Source organism: Ascaphus truei, chromosome 14 (genome assembly GCF_040206685.1).
Source record: "Ascaphus truei isolate aAscTru1 chromosome 14, aAscTru1.hap1, whole genome shotgun sequence".
NCBI lineage: Eukaryota > Metazoa > Chordata > Amphibia > Anura > Ascaphidae > Ascaphus > Ascaphus truei.
In genome coordinates, this window is record NC_134496.1 from 50,621,778 (window position 1) to 50,640,347 (window position 18,570).

The window sequence follows — 18,570 nt, forward strand, 5'->3', positions numbered from 1 at the left end:
TGCAGCAAAAACAGACAATAGGAAAGAAAATCCCTGCCCCGAAGAGCTTACAATCTAAGAGGTATGGTGGGAGACTTACAGAGACAGCAGGTGAGGGAATAAGTGCTGTGTATGGCAGTGCTTGGCCGCAATGGGTGGTAGAGTGGCTGAGTGTAGGACAGTAACCATGAGTGCAGGCTTTTGGGATGCTTAACTTGTGGGGTGAGTTTTTTTAAGGTTAGTCAGTATTAAATCAGAAGGTTAACACCATTTACAGGCGATGAGATGGAAGGGAGGCGTGGGTGAGATCAGGTGTGTATATCTTGGTTCAGGTTTAGGGGAGATCCCCAGCAGCAGGAAGGAGCAGATAGAGGGTGTGAATAGAGGATTTGTGGGTGCATTTTATTGAGGGGCAAATAAGTTGTTGGGAGAGAGGTGTATAAATAATGGTGCAGTGGGGAAATTGGAGAGAACCGAGACGTTCACAAAGTAGTGAGGAAACAGTAAGCAAAAAAAGCAATAGGGAGGGCATGGTGAGATGCAGGAGGAGACAGTCCAGGTATTGGAGAATAGGAAGAGTACAAAGAATCACGGCATTTAGAAAATCAAGTTCTCTCACCTGCAGTGTTGTTGTTGTTGTTCAGAGTCCAGATTTTCCTCCAATCTTCACCACCACCACGCAACCCACAGCCCAAAGAGCCGGCCTTATATAGTTACACACATTCACTTGACTGGGGGTCTGCCTATTCAGCTCATACCAGTAAGATGTTAATTTGATTTAAAGTTCCTTCAGTTGTTAGATGGAAATCAGACCAGTCATACCAGTAAGATGTTAATTTGATTAAAGTTCCTTCAGTTGTTAGATGGAAATCAGACCAGTCATACCAATAAGATGTTAATTTGATTATCTCTTCTTTCCCAAAGATAAATGTTCTGAAGTTGCTACATTCCAAGAGTGAGGTGGTCCGCCAGTACGCCGCCCGCCTCATCAACTCTTTTGCGTCACTGGCGGAGGGTAAGAGTCGCACGCCGTAGATGTATGTGAACAAGTAACAGGAGAGATTATACCTTCCTTCAAATAAAGCATCCCCCTGAGCTACCTAATGTATGTCTCCCACACACAGTATATAACCATGTCACCGCAATGTCTGTAATTATCTCACACACATAGATCCCTGCTGCTGCTGCTGCTGCTGCTGCTGCTGCTGCTGCTGCTGCGGTCATTTGCTAACGATTCCCAGCATTACTTATTAAACGGCAGCAGTTGTAGGATCTTTCTGATTGACAGGCAGCAAAGAAACATTGGCATTGCCTCTGTTTTACTTCGTATGTCCGTGAGCGAATGGGGGTTGGTTACTGCAGGGGTGCTGAACTCCAGTCTTCAAGCCCTCCCCCCGAGGTCAGGTTTTCAGGATATCCCTGCTTCAGCACAGGTGGCTCAATCGGAGTCTTGAGTTGAAGACTGAGCCTCTGATTGAGCCACCTGTGAGGAAGCAGGGATATCCTGAAAACCTGACCTGTTGTGGGAGCTTGAGGAGTGGATTTGAGCGCCCCTGGGTCACTGGATGGGCTACGGATAAACACTACTGCACATATCACAGTATCAGACCCAAATCCAGTCAGATGTGCGCAGTGGGGGGTGGGGGGGGGGGGGAGAATCTAACTACATCTGCAACAAACCTCACAAAACCGATTAACAAGCTTCTTACATCTGACATGGGCAGAGGCAGAGAGAATTATGGGAAGGAATTCTTACATCTGACATGGGCAGAGGCAGAGAGAATTATAGGAAGGAATTCTTACATCTGACATGGGCAGAGGCAGAGAGAATTATGGGAAGGAATTCTTACATCTGACATGGGCAGAGGCAGAGAGAATAATGGGAAGGAATTCTTACATCTGACATAGGCAGAGGCAGAGAGAATAATGCGAAGGAATTCTTACGTCTGACATGGGCAGAGGCAGAGAGAATAATGCGAAGGAATTCTTACATCTGACATGGGCAGAGGCAGAGAGAATTATGGGAAGGAATTCTTACATCTGACATGGGCAGAGGCAGAGAGAATTATGGGAAGGAATTCTTACATCTGACATGGGCAGAGGCAGAGAGAATTATGGGAAGGAATTCTTACATCTGACATGGGCAGAGGCAGAGAGAATTATGGGAAGGAATTCTTACATCTGACATGGGCAGAGGCAGAGAGAATAATGGGAAGGAATTCTTACATTTGACATAGGCAGAGGCAGAGAGAATAATGGGAAGGAATTCTTACATCTGACATGGGCAGAGAGAATAGTGTGAAGGACAGCGTTTTTAAGGCGCTTGATACGTAATCCCCGAAATCTTCAGTTGTCTCTCTGGCTTTTCTCTGCCACTCAGGGTTTATTTATTTATAAAATGTGTTACCAGGAAGTAATGCATTGAGAGTTACCGCTCGTTTTCAGGTATGTCCTGGGCACAGAGTTCTGATGGTAGATGCCTGGTTACAAATACATAGTTACCTTAGGGCTTGGATGGACAGGGTTATACATTATGTATAAAGACATTGTATGCACAGTTAAAGATAATATATGTTATAGGCGTATGTAACCGTTACAGACCAGATTAAAATGTGAGACCACTTTTTTTGTTAAAGAGCTGAGACTGGTGGCGGCTGTGAGAGTCTCGGGTAGATTGTATCTGAGGTCCGATATGTATGTGTGTGAGTACTGGAGCCGACACATGCAATGTGTCCAGGATTGAAGGTGTTAACTGTATTCCCAGTGTATTCTTGTGATGTTTGCCTGGTTTCTGTAAATACTGGATCAGGAGACACCCGATCTGTGGCTTTGCTTTTCATGTGTTCTTATTCTGTTACTTCCTGGATGCCATTCCCAGAGCGATGAAAGCTGTGTGAGCCGGACACAAAGATGCACATTCCTCTGTGTCACGGCCCTCACATTTGTTTAACATGGGAATGGCCTTCGTCCACGTGATAGGTCATGCATGTGTAGAAATGTATGTCGCGGCATATGAACTGTAACGTGTGTGTGTGTGTCTATAGAGCAAGAAAGAGAGATAAGCAAGTCGATCCTTCACATCGATCACCGTCAAATAAATTCTATTCATTGAAAAAGTCCAAGTGAGCTGAATCTGTGTGTGTGTATCTACACACACACATATATATATCTATATACACACATGCACACACACTATACACCCTCACCTTCTACTGAAGGTAGAAGCGTCTGTACTGTAGCGTCCCGTTGTCATGGCAACACAGCACCATTTGACGCCGCACAACCATATTGACGGGAGATGCCGGGCGGACACCAAGGATGCAACATAGTTGGGTCGCTGTAATTTGGACCGGCTGTACAAGACTGTGGGTGGCTGTTGTTTAGGTGGGCGCAGAATATCAGTGCACTCTTCTGCACAGTGAGCAGTAGAGGGGCCCAGCTCAGCCCGGCATGCATTGTTTCAGGTACTCCTGTGCACTTGGAGAAGGTGTTTGCGGAATTCTAGATGCAGTATTTCGGTTGGGCTGATATCCCATTTGGTGGAGTCTGGGTATGTTACAGGGCCCCACACCTCACTGCCATACAGAAGGATGGGTGTGTGGAGTCTGGGTATGTTACAGGGCCCCACACCTCACTGCCATACAGAAGGATGGGTGTGTGGAGTCTGGGTATGTTACAGGGCCCCACACCTCACTGCCATACAGAAGGATGGGTGTGTGGAGTCTGGGTATGTTACAGGGCCCCACACCTCACTGCCATACAGAAGGATGGGTGTGTGGAGTCTGGGTATGTTACAGGGCCCCACACCTCACTGCCGTACAGAAGGATGGGTGTGTGGAGTCTGGGTATGTTACAGGGCCCCACACCTCACTGCCGTACAGAAGGATGGGTGTGTGGAGTCTGGGTATGTTACAGGGCCCCACACCTCACTGCCATACAGAAGGATGGGTGTGTGGAGTCTGGGTATGTTACAGGGCCCCACACCTCACTGCCATACAGAAGGATGGGTGTGTGGAGTCTGGGTATGTTACAGGGCCCCACACCTCACTGCCGTACAGAAGGATGGGTGTGTGGAGTCTGGGTATGTTACAGGGCCCCACACCTCACTGCCGTACAGAAGGATGGGTGTGTGGAGTCTGGGTATGTTACAGGGCCCCACACCTCACTGCCGTACAGAAGGATGGGTGTGTGGAGTCTGGGTATGTTACAGGGCCCCACACCTCACTGCCGTACAGAAGGATGGGTGTGTGGAGTCTGGGTATGTTACAGGGCCCCACACCTCACTGCCGTACAGAAGGATGGGTGTGTGGAGTCTGGGTATGTTACAGGGCCCCACACCTCACTGCCGTACAGAAGGATGGGTGTGTGGAGTCTGGGTATGTTACAGGGCCCCACACCTCACTGCCGTACAGAAGGATGGGTGTGTGGAGTCTGGGTATGTTACAGGGCCCCACACCTCACTGCCACACAGAAGGATGGGTGTGTGGAGTCTGGGTATGTTACAGGGCCCCACACCTCGCTGCCACACAGAAGGATGGGTGTGTGGGGTCTGGGTATGTCACAGGGCCCCACACCTCGCTGCCATACAGAAGGATGGGTGTGTGGAGTCTGGGTATGTTACAGGGCCCCACACCTCGCTGCCATACAGAAGGATGGGTGCTGGTATCCCATTTTGTGGAGTCTGGGTATGTCACAGGGCCCCACACCTCACCGCCATACAGAAGGATGGGTGTGATGATGCTGTTGAATATTTTCATGCAGACTCTTATTGGTAGTTTGAGGTGGTACATCTGTTTCCTTATTGCATAGAATGCTCTACGGGCTTCTCCTTCAGTGTATATATGGCCAGGTTGAATCTCCCTGATGAGCTGATTGTTACACCGAGATATGTGTAACTCGCTGTCTGTGTTGCCATTCAGTGTGAATTGGGTTTTGGCTGAAAATTTGGTTGGTTTTTCGATATATTTTTTTTCTGGGATATCATTATTCTGGTTTTCTCTAGGTTCAGAGTGCCCAGGTCTGTCTGAATCTTTCTAGTATTGCCAAGTTCTGTTGGAGACATTGTCTTCTTGGGGGCCCTGTTCTGTTGATGGCAACAGGAGCAGATAATCTGCATATAGTAGAGATTTAATCTCTGTGCCAGCTAAGGGGTGCCAGCCACGGCCTTGATGGAAGAAGTCTGTCTTTTTGTTATTAACTTTCACGCAGCATTTGTTTTCGGAGTACATACTTTTGATCGTGTCGTATGTTCTCCCCCCTATTCCGCTCTCTAGTATTTTCAGCAATAGACCTGGATGCCAGATGGAGTCCATAGGCCTTTTTAAAGTCCACGATGCAAGCAAAGATTTTGCCCTTGTTGGTGTTGAGGACGTGCTTATTAATCAGGCTGTGTAGGGTATAGATGTGATCCGTGGTGCGGTGGTTTGGCAGGAAGCCTGTCTGGCTCTTACTCAGCACACTCTGCTCTGTCAGGAAGGTGAGGATTCTGCTGGTGAACAGTTTCCCCAGGGTGCTGCTGACACAGATGCCCCTGTCATTGGATGGGTCCAGCCTGTCTCCTTTTTTGTGAATAGGATTTATCATTACTTGGTTCCACGGTTCAGGGAAGTAGCCAGTAGTGAGGACCAGGTTGTACGTTTTGAGTAGAGCTTCTTGTATCAATGGGTTGCTGTACTTCAGCATCTCATGTAGAATGCCATCTGGTCCACTGGCTTTCTTGGTTTTTATTAGTTTTAATTTTTCTTTTACATTCATTGGTATGTCCAGGGACTTTTTGGTTATCTTTTTAAAATGTTCTCTAGTGTTTGTTTAGTGAGGATTTTTTTCGTTGTTCTTGTGTCAGGTTTTCTTCTGGGATTTCTTGGTAAAGGTCCTCCAAGTAGTTTTCCAGATGTTGCCATTCTGAATGGCCAGGTGTCTGTTATTCTGTTTTGTATCAAGATCGTTCCAAGTTTGCCAGAAAGTATTCTCATCTTCAATTATTTCTAATTTGTTGGTGATGTGGTTGTGACTTTTCTTTCTTAGGTGGGCCTGTGTGGTACCTTGTCTGTAGTTCTGTATTGTTTGGGTCTCTGTGTTTTTGGTTTGACATTGTAGGCTTTTCCTTAGGGTGTTGCATTCATTAACAAACCATTTCTCCCGTCTCTCTCACTCTCTCTCACTCTCTCTCTCACGTCGCTTGTGTCTCTCCCATCCCTCGTGCCTCTGTTATCTCTGTCTATCCTCTCTGTTCTTTCTCTCTGGCTCTCTGTCCATCTCTGTTCTTTCTCTGTCCCTCTCTGGCTCTCTGTCCCTCTCTGGCTTTCTGTCCTTCTCTGGCTCTCTGTCCCTCTCTGGCTCTCTGTCCCTCTCTGGCTCTCTGTCCCTCTCTGGCTCTCTGTCCCTCTCTGGCTCTCTGGCCCTCTCTGGCTCTCTGTCCCTCTCTGGCTTTCTGTCCTTCTCTGGCTCTCTGTCCCTCTCTGGCTCTCTATCCCTCTCTGGCTCTCTGTCCCTCTCTGGCTCTCTGTCCCTCTGTCCCTCTCTGGCTCTCTGTCCCTCTCTGGCTCTCTGTCCCTCCGTCCCTCTCTGGCTCTCTGTCCCTCTCTGGCTCTCTGTCCCTCTCTGGCTCTCTGTCCCTCTCTGACTCTCTGTCCCTCTCTGACTCTCTGTCCCTCTCTGGCTCTCTGTCCCTCTCTGGCTCTCTGTCCCTCTCTGGCTCTCTGTCCCTCTCTGGCTCTCTGGCTCTCTGGCCCTCTCTGGCTCTCTGGCCCTCTCTGTTCTTTCTCTGTCCCTCTCTGGCTCTCTGTCCCTCTCTGTTCTTTCTCTGTCCCTCTCTGGCTCTCTGTCCCTCTCTGGCTCTCTGTCCCTCTCTGGCTCTCTGTCCCTCTCTGGCTCTCTGTCCCTCTCTGTTCTTTCTCTGTCCCTCTCTGTCCCTCTCTGGCTCTCTGTCCCTCTCTGGCTCTCTGTCCCTCTCTGGCTCTCTGTCCCTCTCTGGCTCTCTGTCCCTCTCTGGCTCTCTGTCCCTCTCTGGCTCTCTCTGACTCTCTGTCCCTCTCTGGCTCTCTGTCCCTCTCTGGCTCTCTGTCCCTCTCTGGCTCTCTGTCCCTCTCTGGCTCTCTGTCCCTCTCTGGCTCTCTGTCCCTCTCTGGCTCTCTGTCCCTCTCTGGCTCTCTGTCCCTCTCTGGCTCTCTGTCCCTCTCTGGCTCTCTGTCCCTCTATGACTCTCTGTCCCTCTATGACTCTCTGTCCCTCTATGACTCTCTGTCCCTCTCTGGCTCTCTGTCCCTCTATGACTCTCTGTCCCTCTATGACTCTCTGTCCCTCTATGACTCTCTGTCCCTCTATGACTCCCTGTCCCTCTATGATTCTCTGTCTCTGTCCCTCTCTGGCTCTCTGTCCCTCTATGACTCTCTGTCCCTCTATGACTCCCTGTCCCTCTATGATTCTCTGTCTCTGTCTCTCTCTGGCTCTGTCTCTCTCTGGCTCTGTCCCTCTCTGGCTCTCTGGCTCTGTCCCTCTCTGGCTCTCTGGCTCTCTGGCTCTGGCTCTCTCTGTCTCGAGCCCTCTCTGGCCCTCTCTGTCTCTGGCACTCTCTGGCCCTCTCTGTCTCTGGCACTCTCTGGCCCTCTCTGTCTCGAGCCCTCTCTGGCCCTTTCTGTCTCGAGCCCTCTCTGGCCCTCTCTGTCTCGAGCCCTCTCTGGCCCTCTCTGTCTCGAGCCCTCTCTGGCCCTCTCTGTCTCGAGCCCTCTCTGGCCCTCTCTGTCTCGAGCCCTCTCTGTCTCGAGCCCTCTCTGTCTCGAGCCCTCTCTGTCTCGAGCCCTCTCTGTCTCGAGCCCTCTCTGTCTCGAGCCCTCTCTGGCCCTCTCTGTCTCGAGCCCTCTCTGTCTCGAGCCCTCTCTGTCTCGAGCCCTCTCTGTCTCGAGCCCTCTCTGGCCCTCTCTGTCTCGAGCCCTCTCTGGCTCTCTCTGGCCCTCTCTGGCTCTCTCTGGCCCTCTCTGGCTCTCTCTGGCTCTCTCTGGCCCTCTCTGGCCCTCTCTGGCCCTCTCTGGCTCTCTCTGGCCCTCTCTGGCCCTCTCTGGCCCTCTCTGGCTCTCTCTGGCCCTCTCTGGCCCTCTCTGGCTCTCTCTGGCCCTCTCTGGCCCTCTCTGGCTCTCTCTAGTCTCTTCCAATAAAGGATTAAGGATGTTTATTTCACCTACCCTTTATTTTGCCTTATTATACAAGTTATACAATAACCGGTGGCAGAGACCCCTGCACCGAAATATATATATATGGTTTCAGGAGTGCCCTTATCCGTGTGTGTGTCATGTATATTTTATGTTTTTTTATTTTATATATATATATATATATATATATATATATATCTGTGTAGCTGTGTGAATTTATACCTTATTGTATAGCGGGGTGTGTTCATTTGCTACATTCGGTGTACAGATTTGAGGTCCTGTGTCATACGCCCGTTTGTAATGTGACTCCCGTTAATATTCATCTTGTAAGTAAAAAACAACAACCGTTGTCTATATATGCACAGTCATACTCAGCACTGCTCTTTGTCGCATAAGTTCATTGAACAAGTGTACACAGACCGTATGCAGTGTGGGGGCCCCTCTTTATGATTCCCTTTAACCAATGTGCTGCCATAGACCCCAAATCCTGGGGGGGTGGGGTGCATGGTTCCTGAAGCTGCAGTGTATGTTTAAAGAACAATAACATCCAGTGGGTTGTGTTTCACACTACTCCCCTCTGTGCCCCCCCCCCCCCCCCCAGGCCGGGTATACCTCTCCCAGAATCCTCGGCTGCTGCGCACTCTGGAAGGAGCCCTGAAGGCAGAAGAGAAGGATTCTGTCACCAGGGAGAACGTCCTGGGCACTCTGCAGAAACTCAGTCTCAGGTAGGAGCCGGCCGGGCACTAAGGGGTTACAGATAAAATCTCCGGCAGGGAAGAGGTTAAATGACTGCACTGTATTTGTAAAATCCATTCCAGTAGGAGCTTCAAACCAGAGCACATTCCTGCTTCAAAACGCATGGTCCTGTTGGTTTGCACAATGCGCAGTACGAGCAAATCTATGCAGTGACTAGTCCTGTATATAAGGAGCTGGATGTGGCATTTCGTTTATTGCTTTGCATCCTTGTTATATTCACGTGTTTTAGAAAACGTTTGTGTTACATTGTTGCATATAAAACGGCAATATTACCAATGAAACAAGCGTGACACGCTGGGAGGCTTCACGGGAACCATAGCTGTCCCTGGCGGTCTTGGTAATGCACGTCTCCCGATGGCCTCTGCAACAATTGCTATTGCTAATTCACTGCTGGATTATTCTAGAAGCCAATATAAAGGGCGTTGGTTAAATAGAACCACATTGCACCAGCCCATTAACCTTGTTTACCGGGGGCGGTATTATACGGGCCATGATTTTTAAACCAACAAAGTGATACCATTTAGTTACCGATGTGTTTGCTCTTGTGATGTTTGCACAGACTGATAACCGCTTCCGACAGAGGCATTAAAGTCTGGAACCTTCCCATGTGGCTGCAATGCTGCGGTGTCGGACATGGATTGTGGTTAATACTGGTGTCCTTTACACTTGATTAAAAAGAGAATTTTAATCCCTGCTTTCCCGAGGTGCGTAGGGGAATAGAACTATAAGAAGTGGATATAGCACCCAAACGCTGCAGCCTTGGCCTTTGAGGTCAGCTCATATTGTTGGGGTGCCGTTGGGGTGCCGGCGGTTGTCGTTGGGGTGCCAGCGGTTGTCGTTGGGGTGCCGGCGGTTGTCATTGGGGTGCCGGCGGTTGCCTATTGGGTGCCGGCGGTTGCCAATGGGGTGCCGGCGGTTGCCGTTGGGGTGCCGGCGGTTGCCGTTGGGGTGCCGGCGGTTGCCGTTGGGGTGCCGGCGGTTGCCGTTGGGGTGCCGGCTGTAAGGCGGCACTGCGTATAATAACAGGGACTCATGATGTAACAGAGCTGGGCACTCCACACTGTGACCGGCCTGAATTAAGCAGAGACGGGGAGCATTCCCCTTTTGATATAGAATAATTGTCCCTGTTATTTGCTGGTTACCTTTGTCCTGATGGCGGTAACACTGCTCCCCCCTCTTCTATCTTTAAAGTGACTTCCAATGCAGAACCTAAAACCTGGCAAACCCATAACTATATATCGCTGCCAGGGGGGGCTTGTATAGTGAGCTGCAGACTGGCAGAGAACAGGTTAAACACGATATCCATTGTACAACAAATATTTCATACTGCAGAGCGGGTTTTACCTGGCTGAGTGAGCGCTGCACATTACAGGAGTCCCGGTGTATGCAGAGTGTGAGTGTCTCAGTGTCTCCTCTCACCTCCAGGCGCTCTCTGCAGACAGCTGGCTGAGTGAGCGCTACACATTACAGGAGTCCCGGTGTATGCAGAGTGTGAGTGACTGTCTGAGTGTCTCCTCTCACCTCCAGGCGCTCTCTGCAGACAGCAATGATCCGGGACGGGATTATCTTCTGGCTGGTGCACGTGCTGGAGGACACGGACTGTCTCTCTGATTACACCGTGGAGTATTCCGTGGCTCTGCTCATGAACCTGTGCCTCCGCAGCAAAGGTGAGTGAGCATGTACCCCTGTATAGTGCGCACGCACCAGCCCTGTATAGTGCGCATGCACCACTGCCCTGTATAGTGCGCACGCACCAGCCCTGTATAGTGCGCATGCACCACTGCCCTGTATAGTGCGCACACACCTCTGCCCTGTATAGTGCACACGCACCAGCCCTGTATAGTGCGCACTCACCTCTGCCCTGTATAGTGCGCACGCACCTCTGCCCTGTATAGTGTGCACGCACCTCTGCCCTGTATAGTGCGCACGCACCTGCCCAGGCTCCCTGCATTGTGTCAGCAGCTCACTTCTCATTACAAAGTCTCTTCTTTCTGTGTCTCTCGCAGGGAAGAGAATGTGTGCCACGGCTGCAGGCCACGTGCTCAGGGTGCTGTCTGACCTGCTCGGCCACGAGAACCATGAGGTATGTGTCCTGCTGACTCGCCCCGCGTGGACCTGTCGGCAGTATCTTCCTCTTTGCTGGACACAGCTTCAAACGGACACGCTTAGCCACCCTTTATTTGTTTTGTAATGTTTGCAGCAAGGGGTGTCCTGCGCTGAACCCCATTAATCTCTGTTCTGGGGGCCCCCTGCTTCCTGAGATTACTTACCTCAGAAGGGGGTGCTGGTATCTCTCTGCTGTGTCATGTCACGTGGGCCAATAGGAAGCCGCAAGAGATGACGTCACGGCAGGACGCGGGACATTTAAAGCAGCCATTTCGATAGCCCCGTCTGGGCTGCTACCAGCACCCCCGACGGAGGTAAGTGTCTTCGGAAGCAGGGGGTTCCCGGAGCTGACATGAACGGGGTTCGGCTCCGGGGACCCCCAGCTTCGAACCTATTGCAAAAATAAAGAATAAGATAAAGTGACGCTTTAATAAGAATGCAACGTTCCGCATCATCCGTGTTTCTAGCGCCGTGTTTCTCTGAAGAAAGAGGCCCATGGCGATCCAGTGACACAGAAACAGAACCAAGCCCATGGCGACCCAGTGACACAGAAACAGAACCGGTTACTCATTGAATCCACCCACCCCACTTGTAGGGTGGCGGATCCTATGTAGATCTGTGGTTTATGGGGTCTTTATCAAGCCTGTTCTCTCGCCTCTGCCCTGTGTTAGAGTGGCACACTGGGGCACAGACGTGGGCCCAGCTTGCACTGCTGCAGAGAATCCGTGGACTGTCCCGTGGTCACCCTCTGTGGGGCTGCTCCCCTGCTGGGGGATGTTGTATAACCGTCTGCGTGTCGCTCTCCCACAGATCCGCCCCTATGTGAACGGAGCTCTCTACAGCATCCTCGCTGTGCCCTCCATACGGGGAGAAGCCAGGGCCATGGTGAGTGGCACGCCTGCACGCCATGCGGAGGCACGGAGAGCGCGCGCTACATAATATAGAGACTGGGGATGTGTGGTGGTAAAGACGCAGGCCCATATTTTTATAAGCTGTGCTATCCTATGGAGACGCCTCATATAAAAGGGCCCCAAGGCTTCCTGTAGAATAGCGCCATTTGGCTTATATGAGCCCCTGTCTTTAATGTGGGAGGGAACCCAGTGTTGGCTCCTCATCATCGTCTTGGGAAAATCACTGTAGCTCCCTTTGCCTTAAGGCAGGGGTTCTCAACTCCAGTCCTCAAGGGCCACCAACAGGTCAGGTTTTCTTGATATCCCTGCTTCAGCACAGGTGGCATAAACAGTGGCTCGGTCAAAGAGCCTGCTTCAGCACAGGTGGCTTAGTCAAAGACTGAGCTACTGATTGAACCACTTGTGCTGAAGCAGGGATATCCTGAAAACCTGACCTGTTGGTGGCCCTTGAGGACTGGAGTTGAGAACCCCTGCCCTGGGCACTAAAGATAAGATTGTAAGTTCTTCCGGTCAGATTTGCGTGTACATTTTGCTATGTGCAGTTCTACACAGGCAACAACATATTACATGTACACAGAAACATACAGTGACTGGTGTGTAGCAACTAGCAAACTGCACCGGCGCGTAAAATCCTCCGGCGCTTACCATAGTGATACTGGTTAGCGGTCATCACCGGAGACTCCTCCACCGCGCAGAAAACCGCTGCCTCCCATCTTACTGCCCCTGCACCAGCGAAGGGGTTTATTGGGCGGTTAGAGCGGGGAGATGGGCCTGCGCATTGCGCCCTATAACAGGTGTCTCCGTGCCTCTGTGTAGGGTATGCAGGAGGTGCTGAGCTGCTTCATTAAAGAAGGTAACACAGACATGAACAGACAGATCGAGTTCATCATCCGGCAGCTGAACTCAGGTCAGTATCGGAGAGCGCCTTAACACGCCAGCAAAGAACGCGCTTTGTGTTCGGTGAACACCCACAGGTGAACTCAGTCACACCTTCCTCAGCACCAGCACATTTAAACATCTTCAGTCATTGTTTTCATTTAGATGTCTGCCATTTCTAACCCGACCCTTCATCCTTATTGAGTGTCTATTTACACTGGGGACATGTATGTGGTTCCCTGGAGACGGGGGTTTATGGGGCCCTCTTCATTCATTGGAAGTGGGATAGTGCTTGTGCACAAACGGGTATCTCCATTTGACTAAATGCCCCACCGGGGGTAGTTTGGGAGCACAGAACGATCACTCCCACCAGGAGGAAATCCGCTGCCCTACCCCAGGGACAGAGATGGGCCTAGGTCACATGGTCATGCCCCGCTGCCCTCCCCCAGGGACGGAGATGGGCCTATGTCACATGGTCATGCCCTGCTGCTCTCCCCCAGGGACAGAGATGGGCCTATGTCACATGGTCATGCCCTGCTGCTCTCCCCCAGGGACAGAGATGGGCCTATGTCACATGGTCATGCCCCACTGCTCTCCCCCAGGGACGGAGATGGCCTATGTCACATGGTCATGCCCCGCTGCTCTCTCCCAGGGACGGAGATGGGCCTATGTCACATGGTCATGCCCTGCTGCTCTCCCCCAGGGACGGAGATGGGCCTATGTCACATGGTCATGCCCTGCTGCTCTCCCCCAGGGACAGAGATGGCCCTATGTCACATGGTCATGCCCTGCTGCTCTCTCCCAGGGACAGAGATGGGCCTATGTCACATGGTCATGCCCCGCTGCTCTCCCCCAGGTACGGAGATGGGCCTATGTCACATGGTCATGCCCCGCTGCTCTCTCCCAGGGACGGAGATGGGCCTATGTCACATGGTCATGCCCTGCTGCTCTCCCCCAGGGACGGAGATGGGCCTATGTCACATGGTCATGCCCTGCTGCTCTCCCCCAGGGACAGAGATGGCCCTATGTCACATGGTCATGCCCTGCTGCTCTCTCCCAGGGACAGAGATGGGCCTATGTCACATGGTCATGCCCTGCTGCTCTCCCCCAGGGACAGAGATGGCCCTATGTCACATGGTCATGCCCTGCTGCTCTCTCCCAGGGACAGAGATGGGCCTATGTCACATGATCATGCCCCGCTGCTCTCCCCCAGGTACGGAGATGGGCCTATGTCACATGGTCATGCCCCGCTGCTCTCCCCCAGGGACGGAGATGGGCCTATGTCACATGGTCATGCCCCGCTGCTCTCTCCCAGGGACGGAGATGGGCCTATGTCACATGGTCATGCCCCGCTGCTCTCCCCCAGGGACAGAGATGGGCCTATGTCACATGGTCATGCCCTGCTGCCCTCCCCCAGGGACGGAGATGGCCCTATGTCACATGGTCATGCCCCGATGCTCTCCCCCAGGGACGGAGATGGGCCTATGTCACATGGTCATGCCCCGCTGCTCTCCCCTGGGGACAGAGATGGGCCTATGTCACATGGCCATGCCCCGCTGCTCTCCCCCAGGGACGGAGATGGGCCTATGTCACATGGTCATGCCCTGCTGCTCTCCCCCAAGCACAGAGATGGGCCTATGTCACATGGTCATGCCCTGCTGCTCTCCCCCAAGCACAGAGATGGCCCTATGTCACATGATCATGCCCCGCTGCTCTCCCCAAGGGACGGAGATGGGCCTATGTCACAGGGTCATGCCCTGCTGCTCTCCCCCAGGGACGGAGATGGTCTATGTCACATGGTCATGCCCTGCTGCTCTCTCCCAGGGACGGAGATGGGCCTATGTCACATGGTCATGCCCCGCTGCTCTCCCCCAGGGACGGAGATGGGCCTATGTCACATGGTCATGCCCTGCTGCTCTCCCCCAGGGACGGAGATGGGCCTATGTCACATGGTCATGCCCCGCTGCTCTCCCCCAGGGACGGAGATGGCCCTATGTCACATGGTCATGCCCTGCTGCTCTCCCCCAGGGACGGAGATGGCCTATGTCACATGATCATGCCCCGCTGCTCTCCCCCAGGGACGGAGATGGCCCTATGTCACATGGTCATGCCCCGCTGCTCTCCCCCAGGGACGGAGATGGGCCTATGTCACATGGTCATGCCCCGCTGCTCTCTCCCAGGAATGGAGATGGGCCTATGTCACATGGTCATGCCCTGCTGCTCTCCCCCAGGGACGGAGATGGCCTATGTCACATGGTCATGCCCTGCTGCTCTCCCCCAGGGACGGAGATGGCCCTATGTCACATGGTCATGCCCCGCTGCTCTCCCCCAGGGACGGAGATGGGCCTATGTCACATGGTCATGCCCCACTGCTCTCCCCCAGAGACGGAGATGGCCTATGTCACATGGTCATGCCCCGCTGCTCTCCCCCAGGGACGGAGATGGCCTATGTCACATGGTCATGCCCCGCTGCTCTCCCCCAGGGACGGAGATGGCCTATGTCACATGGTCATGCCCCGCTGCTCTCCCCCAGGGACGGAGATGGGCCTATGTCACATGGTCATGCCCCGCTGCTCTCCCCCAGAGACGGAGATGGCCTATGTCACATGGTCATGCCCCGCTGCTCTCCCCCAGGGACGGAGATGGGCCTAGGTCACATGGTCATGCCCCGCTGCTCTCCCCCAGGGACGGAGATGGCCTATGTCACATGGTCATGCCCTGCTGCTCTCTCCCAGGAATGGAGATGGGCCTATGTCACATGGTCATGCCCCGCTGCTCTCCCCCAGGGACGGAGATGGCCTATGTCACATGATCATGCCCTGCTGCTCTCCCCCAGGGACGGAGATGGCCCTATGTCACATGGTCATGCCCCGCTGCTCTCCCCCAGGGACGGAGATGGGCCTATGTCACATGGTCATGCCCCGCTGCTCTCCCCCAGAGACGGAGATGGCCTATGTCACATGGTCATGCCCCGCTGCTCTCCCCCAGGGACAGAGATGGTCTATGTCACATGGTCATGCCCTGCTGCTCTCCCCCAGGGACGGAGATGGCCCTATGTCACATGATCATGCCCTGCTGCTCTCCCCCAGAGACGGAGATGGCCCTATGTCACATGATCATGCCCCGCTGCTCTCCCCCAGGGACGGAGATGGCCTATGTCACATGGTCATGCCCCGCTGCTCTCCCCCAGGGACAGAGATGGGCCTATGTCACATGGTCATGCCCCGCTGCTCTCCCCAAGGGACGGAGATGGCCCTATGTCACATGATCATGCCCCGCTGCTCTCCCCAAGGGACGGAGATGGCCTATGTCACATGGTCATGCCCCGCTGCTCTCCCCCAGGGACAGAGATGGGCCTATGTCACATGGTCATGCCCCGCTGCTCTCTCCCAGGGACAGAGATGGGCCTATGTCACATGGTCATGCCCCGCTGCTCTCCCCCAGGGACAGAGATGGGCCTATGTCACATGGTCATGCCCCGCTGCTCTCTCCCAGGTACAGAGATGGGCCTATGTCACATGGTCATGCTCCGCTACTCTCTCCCAGGGACAGAGATGGGCCTATGTCACATGGTCATGCCCTGCTGCTCTCCCCCAGAGATGGAGATGGCCTATGTCACATGGTCATGCCCTGCTGCTCTCCCCCAGGGACGGAGATGGGCCTATGTCACATGATCATGCCCCGCTGCTCTCCCCAAGGGACGGAGATGGTCTATGTCTCATAGTCATGCCCCGCTGCTCTCGCCCAGGGACGGAGATGGGCCTATGTCACATGGTCATGCCCTGCTGCTCTCTCCCAGGGACAGAGATGGCCCTATGTCACATGGTCATGCCCTGCTGCTCTCTCCCAGGGACGGAGATGGCCTATGTCACATGATCATGCCCCGCTGCTCTCCCCCAGGGACAGAGATGGCCCTATGTCACATGGTCATGCCCTGCTGCTCTCGCCCAGGGACGGAGATGGGCCTATGTCACATGGTCATGCCCTGCTGCTCTCTCCCAGGGACAGAGATGGCCCTATGTCACATGGTCATGCCCTGCTGCTCTCTCCCAGGGACGGAGATGGCCCTATGTCACATGGTTCTCACTGTTGTGTTGCAGAAGAACAGCTGGATGAAGCTGTAGAGTCTGATGATGAGGAGGAGGCAGAAGAAGATGACGAGGTGAGTGATCCAAAATATCAATGTCATATAGGAGACAGAGGCACCAACTCCGTGCAAACCCAGTGTCAGGAGCTAAGCAGAACCGTCATAAAACTCTGGAGTCTGATATTATTTACATAATAACTTTTTTTTCAGGAAAAGACAAAAAATAATAATATAACACTGCTCAACAAGTCTTGGTATATTAGAGTACTACCTAAAATAGGCAAGAAATATGGTAACGTCGGTGGTTGCCCTGTCCCACTAGGCTCTAGTGGGGATGGGGGGGCTAATAAATACAGCAAACCAGGCAGGAGAACAATCGCGAGATCTATCAGCACAGAGAACACGACGTAGGGCGCACGCGGGGCAAATACAGCATCGTGTTACTACAGCATAATTACAACATATATTGAGTAGCTGAGCTCGTACAATAACACCATGAATATAAAGCATTAAATAGCTACTAGTGACGTATTAAAAATATAGCCAGGAGCGCAACAGTACAGACAAAGAAACCACTTAAAGTATGTCACGGGAGAGCAGGACAATTACACCAGGGATCAGTACTTAGCCAGAACAAAAGGGAATTTGTTGGAAAAAGGTTTCCACAAACCTCCAGTATATAAAACACACACAAACTCACCCAACTGGGGGAAGCAGCTAAAGTCCAAGGTGCAGGGACCTCCGTCCAGGAGTTTACCCGGATACGCGCCCAGGACCTCCTTTGTGTTGAGGCTGGATACTTGTATACCATCTTCCATGCAAAGGACCGCACCTTTAAACCTTTCAACCTACAGTTAACCCCCTGGTCCCCAAAGTGCTGGAACCAGGCTACAGAATAGCACCCAATGTGGGCACAGTACAAGGATACTGGACTGGTAATAATCCTATTAGTGGCAGGTAGGGGTAATGGTGGGCTTAACCTTTATCTAGAAACAGCCAAATCTGCGCCTACCGTCGCAAAGTAAACAGGGTAACGTTATTTCATATATAGCGCTTTTCTTCCAGTGTCACACAACGCACTTCACAATTCCAGTATAGCGCGCGGTGCGCAGCACGCAGGAACGTTAGAGACCAATACACGATACAAACAAAGTAAACGTTTCTCAAATAAATTCCATTTTGTTTAAACCCCCTTCCCCCACAAATAGAGGATGGTACTGTAGTAGCCCGCGTCAGATACCGGAGGCGTGATACCTTTTATAGCAAACTCGGGGTTAAGAGGAGTGCAGGTCCCTCACCCCGGCACCTTCCTGGTCCTGAAAGCTTGCACTCTTTTTAACCACATGTTAGCTAATAAAAGTACGTGGAAGCGTAACTCGCTGCTACGTGAGTGGACGTAATACTGCGCATAACACGCCGTGCAGCGCAAAAGGGTTCGTACTTTAACAACTGCATCACGGATTATACTTTTTAGAAGCCGCTCCAAGTTCTTGTGTTGACAGATTTACCCCGACCCACGCCCAACCCACGCCCGACCCACGCCCGGCCCACGCCCGACCCACGCCCGACCCACGCCCGGCAGTTTCTATTGACACAGAAATAAAGTTTATTATGAACAGAGAGAACATTTGCAATGTGTGTATCAGGTCCCTTATCTTATTGTATGTTCGTGTCCCTTATCTTTAAAGCAAACCCAGCCAGAACGCAGCGC

The 18,570-nt window shown here is 52.5% G+C and overlaps 1 protein-coding gene across 6 annotated transcripts in view; it reads left to right on the top strand.

The window, feature by feature from the left end:
- Nucleotides 1–18,570, top strand: part of ARMC9 (armadillo repeat containing 9) — an 88,370-nt gene that overhangs the window by 36,164 nt on the left and 33,636 nt on the right. For all 6 annotated transcript variants that reach the window (XM_075570953.1, XM_075570952.1, XM_075570951.1 and 3 more), the window contains 7 exons: nt 904–994; nt 8,725–8,848; nt 10,407–10,546; nt 10,886–10,962; nt 11,796–11,870; nt 12,713–12,803; nt 16,873–16,934. In XM_075570953.1, the coding sequence (XP_075427068.1) occupies nt 904–994; nt 8,725–8,848; nt 10,407–10,546; nt 10,886–10,962; nt 11,796–11,870; nt 12,713–12,803; nt 16,873–16,934 (660 nt within the window). The remainder of the gene's footprint in view (nt 1–903; nt 995–8,724; nt 8,849–10,406; nt 10,547–10,885; nt 10,963–11,795; nt 11,871–12,712; nt 12,804–16,872; nt 16,935–18,570) is intronic.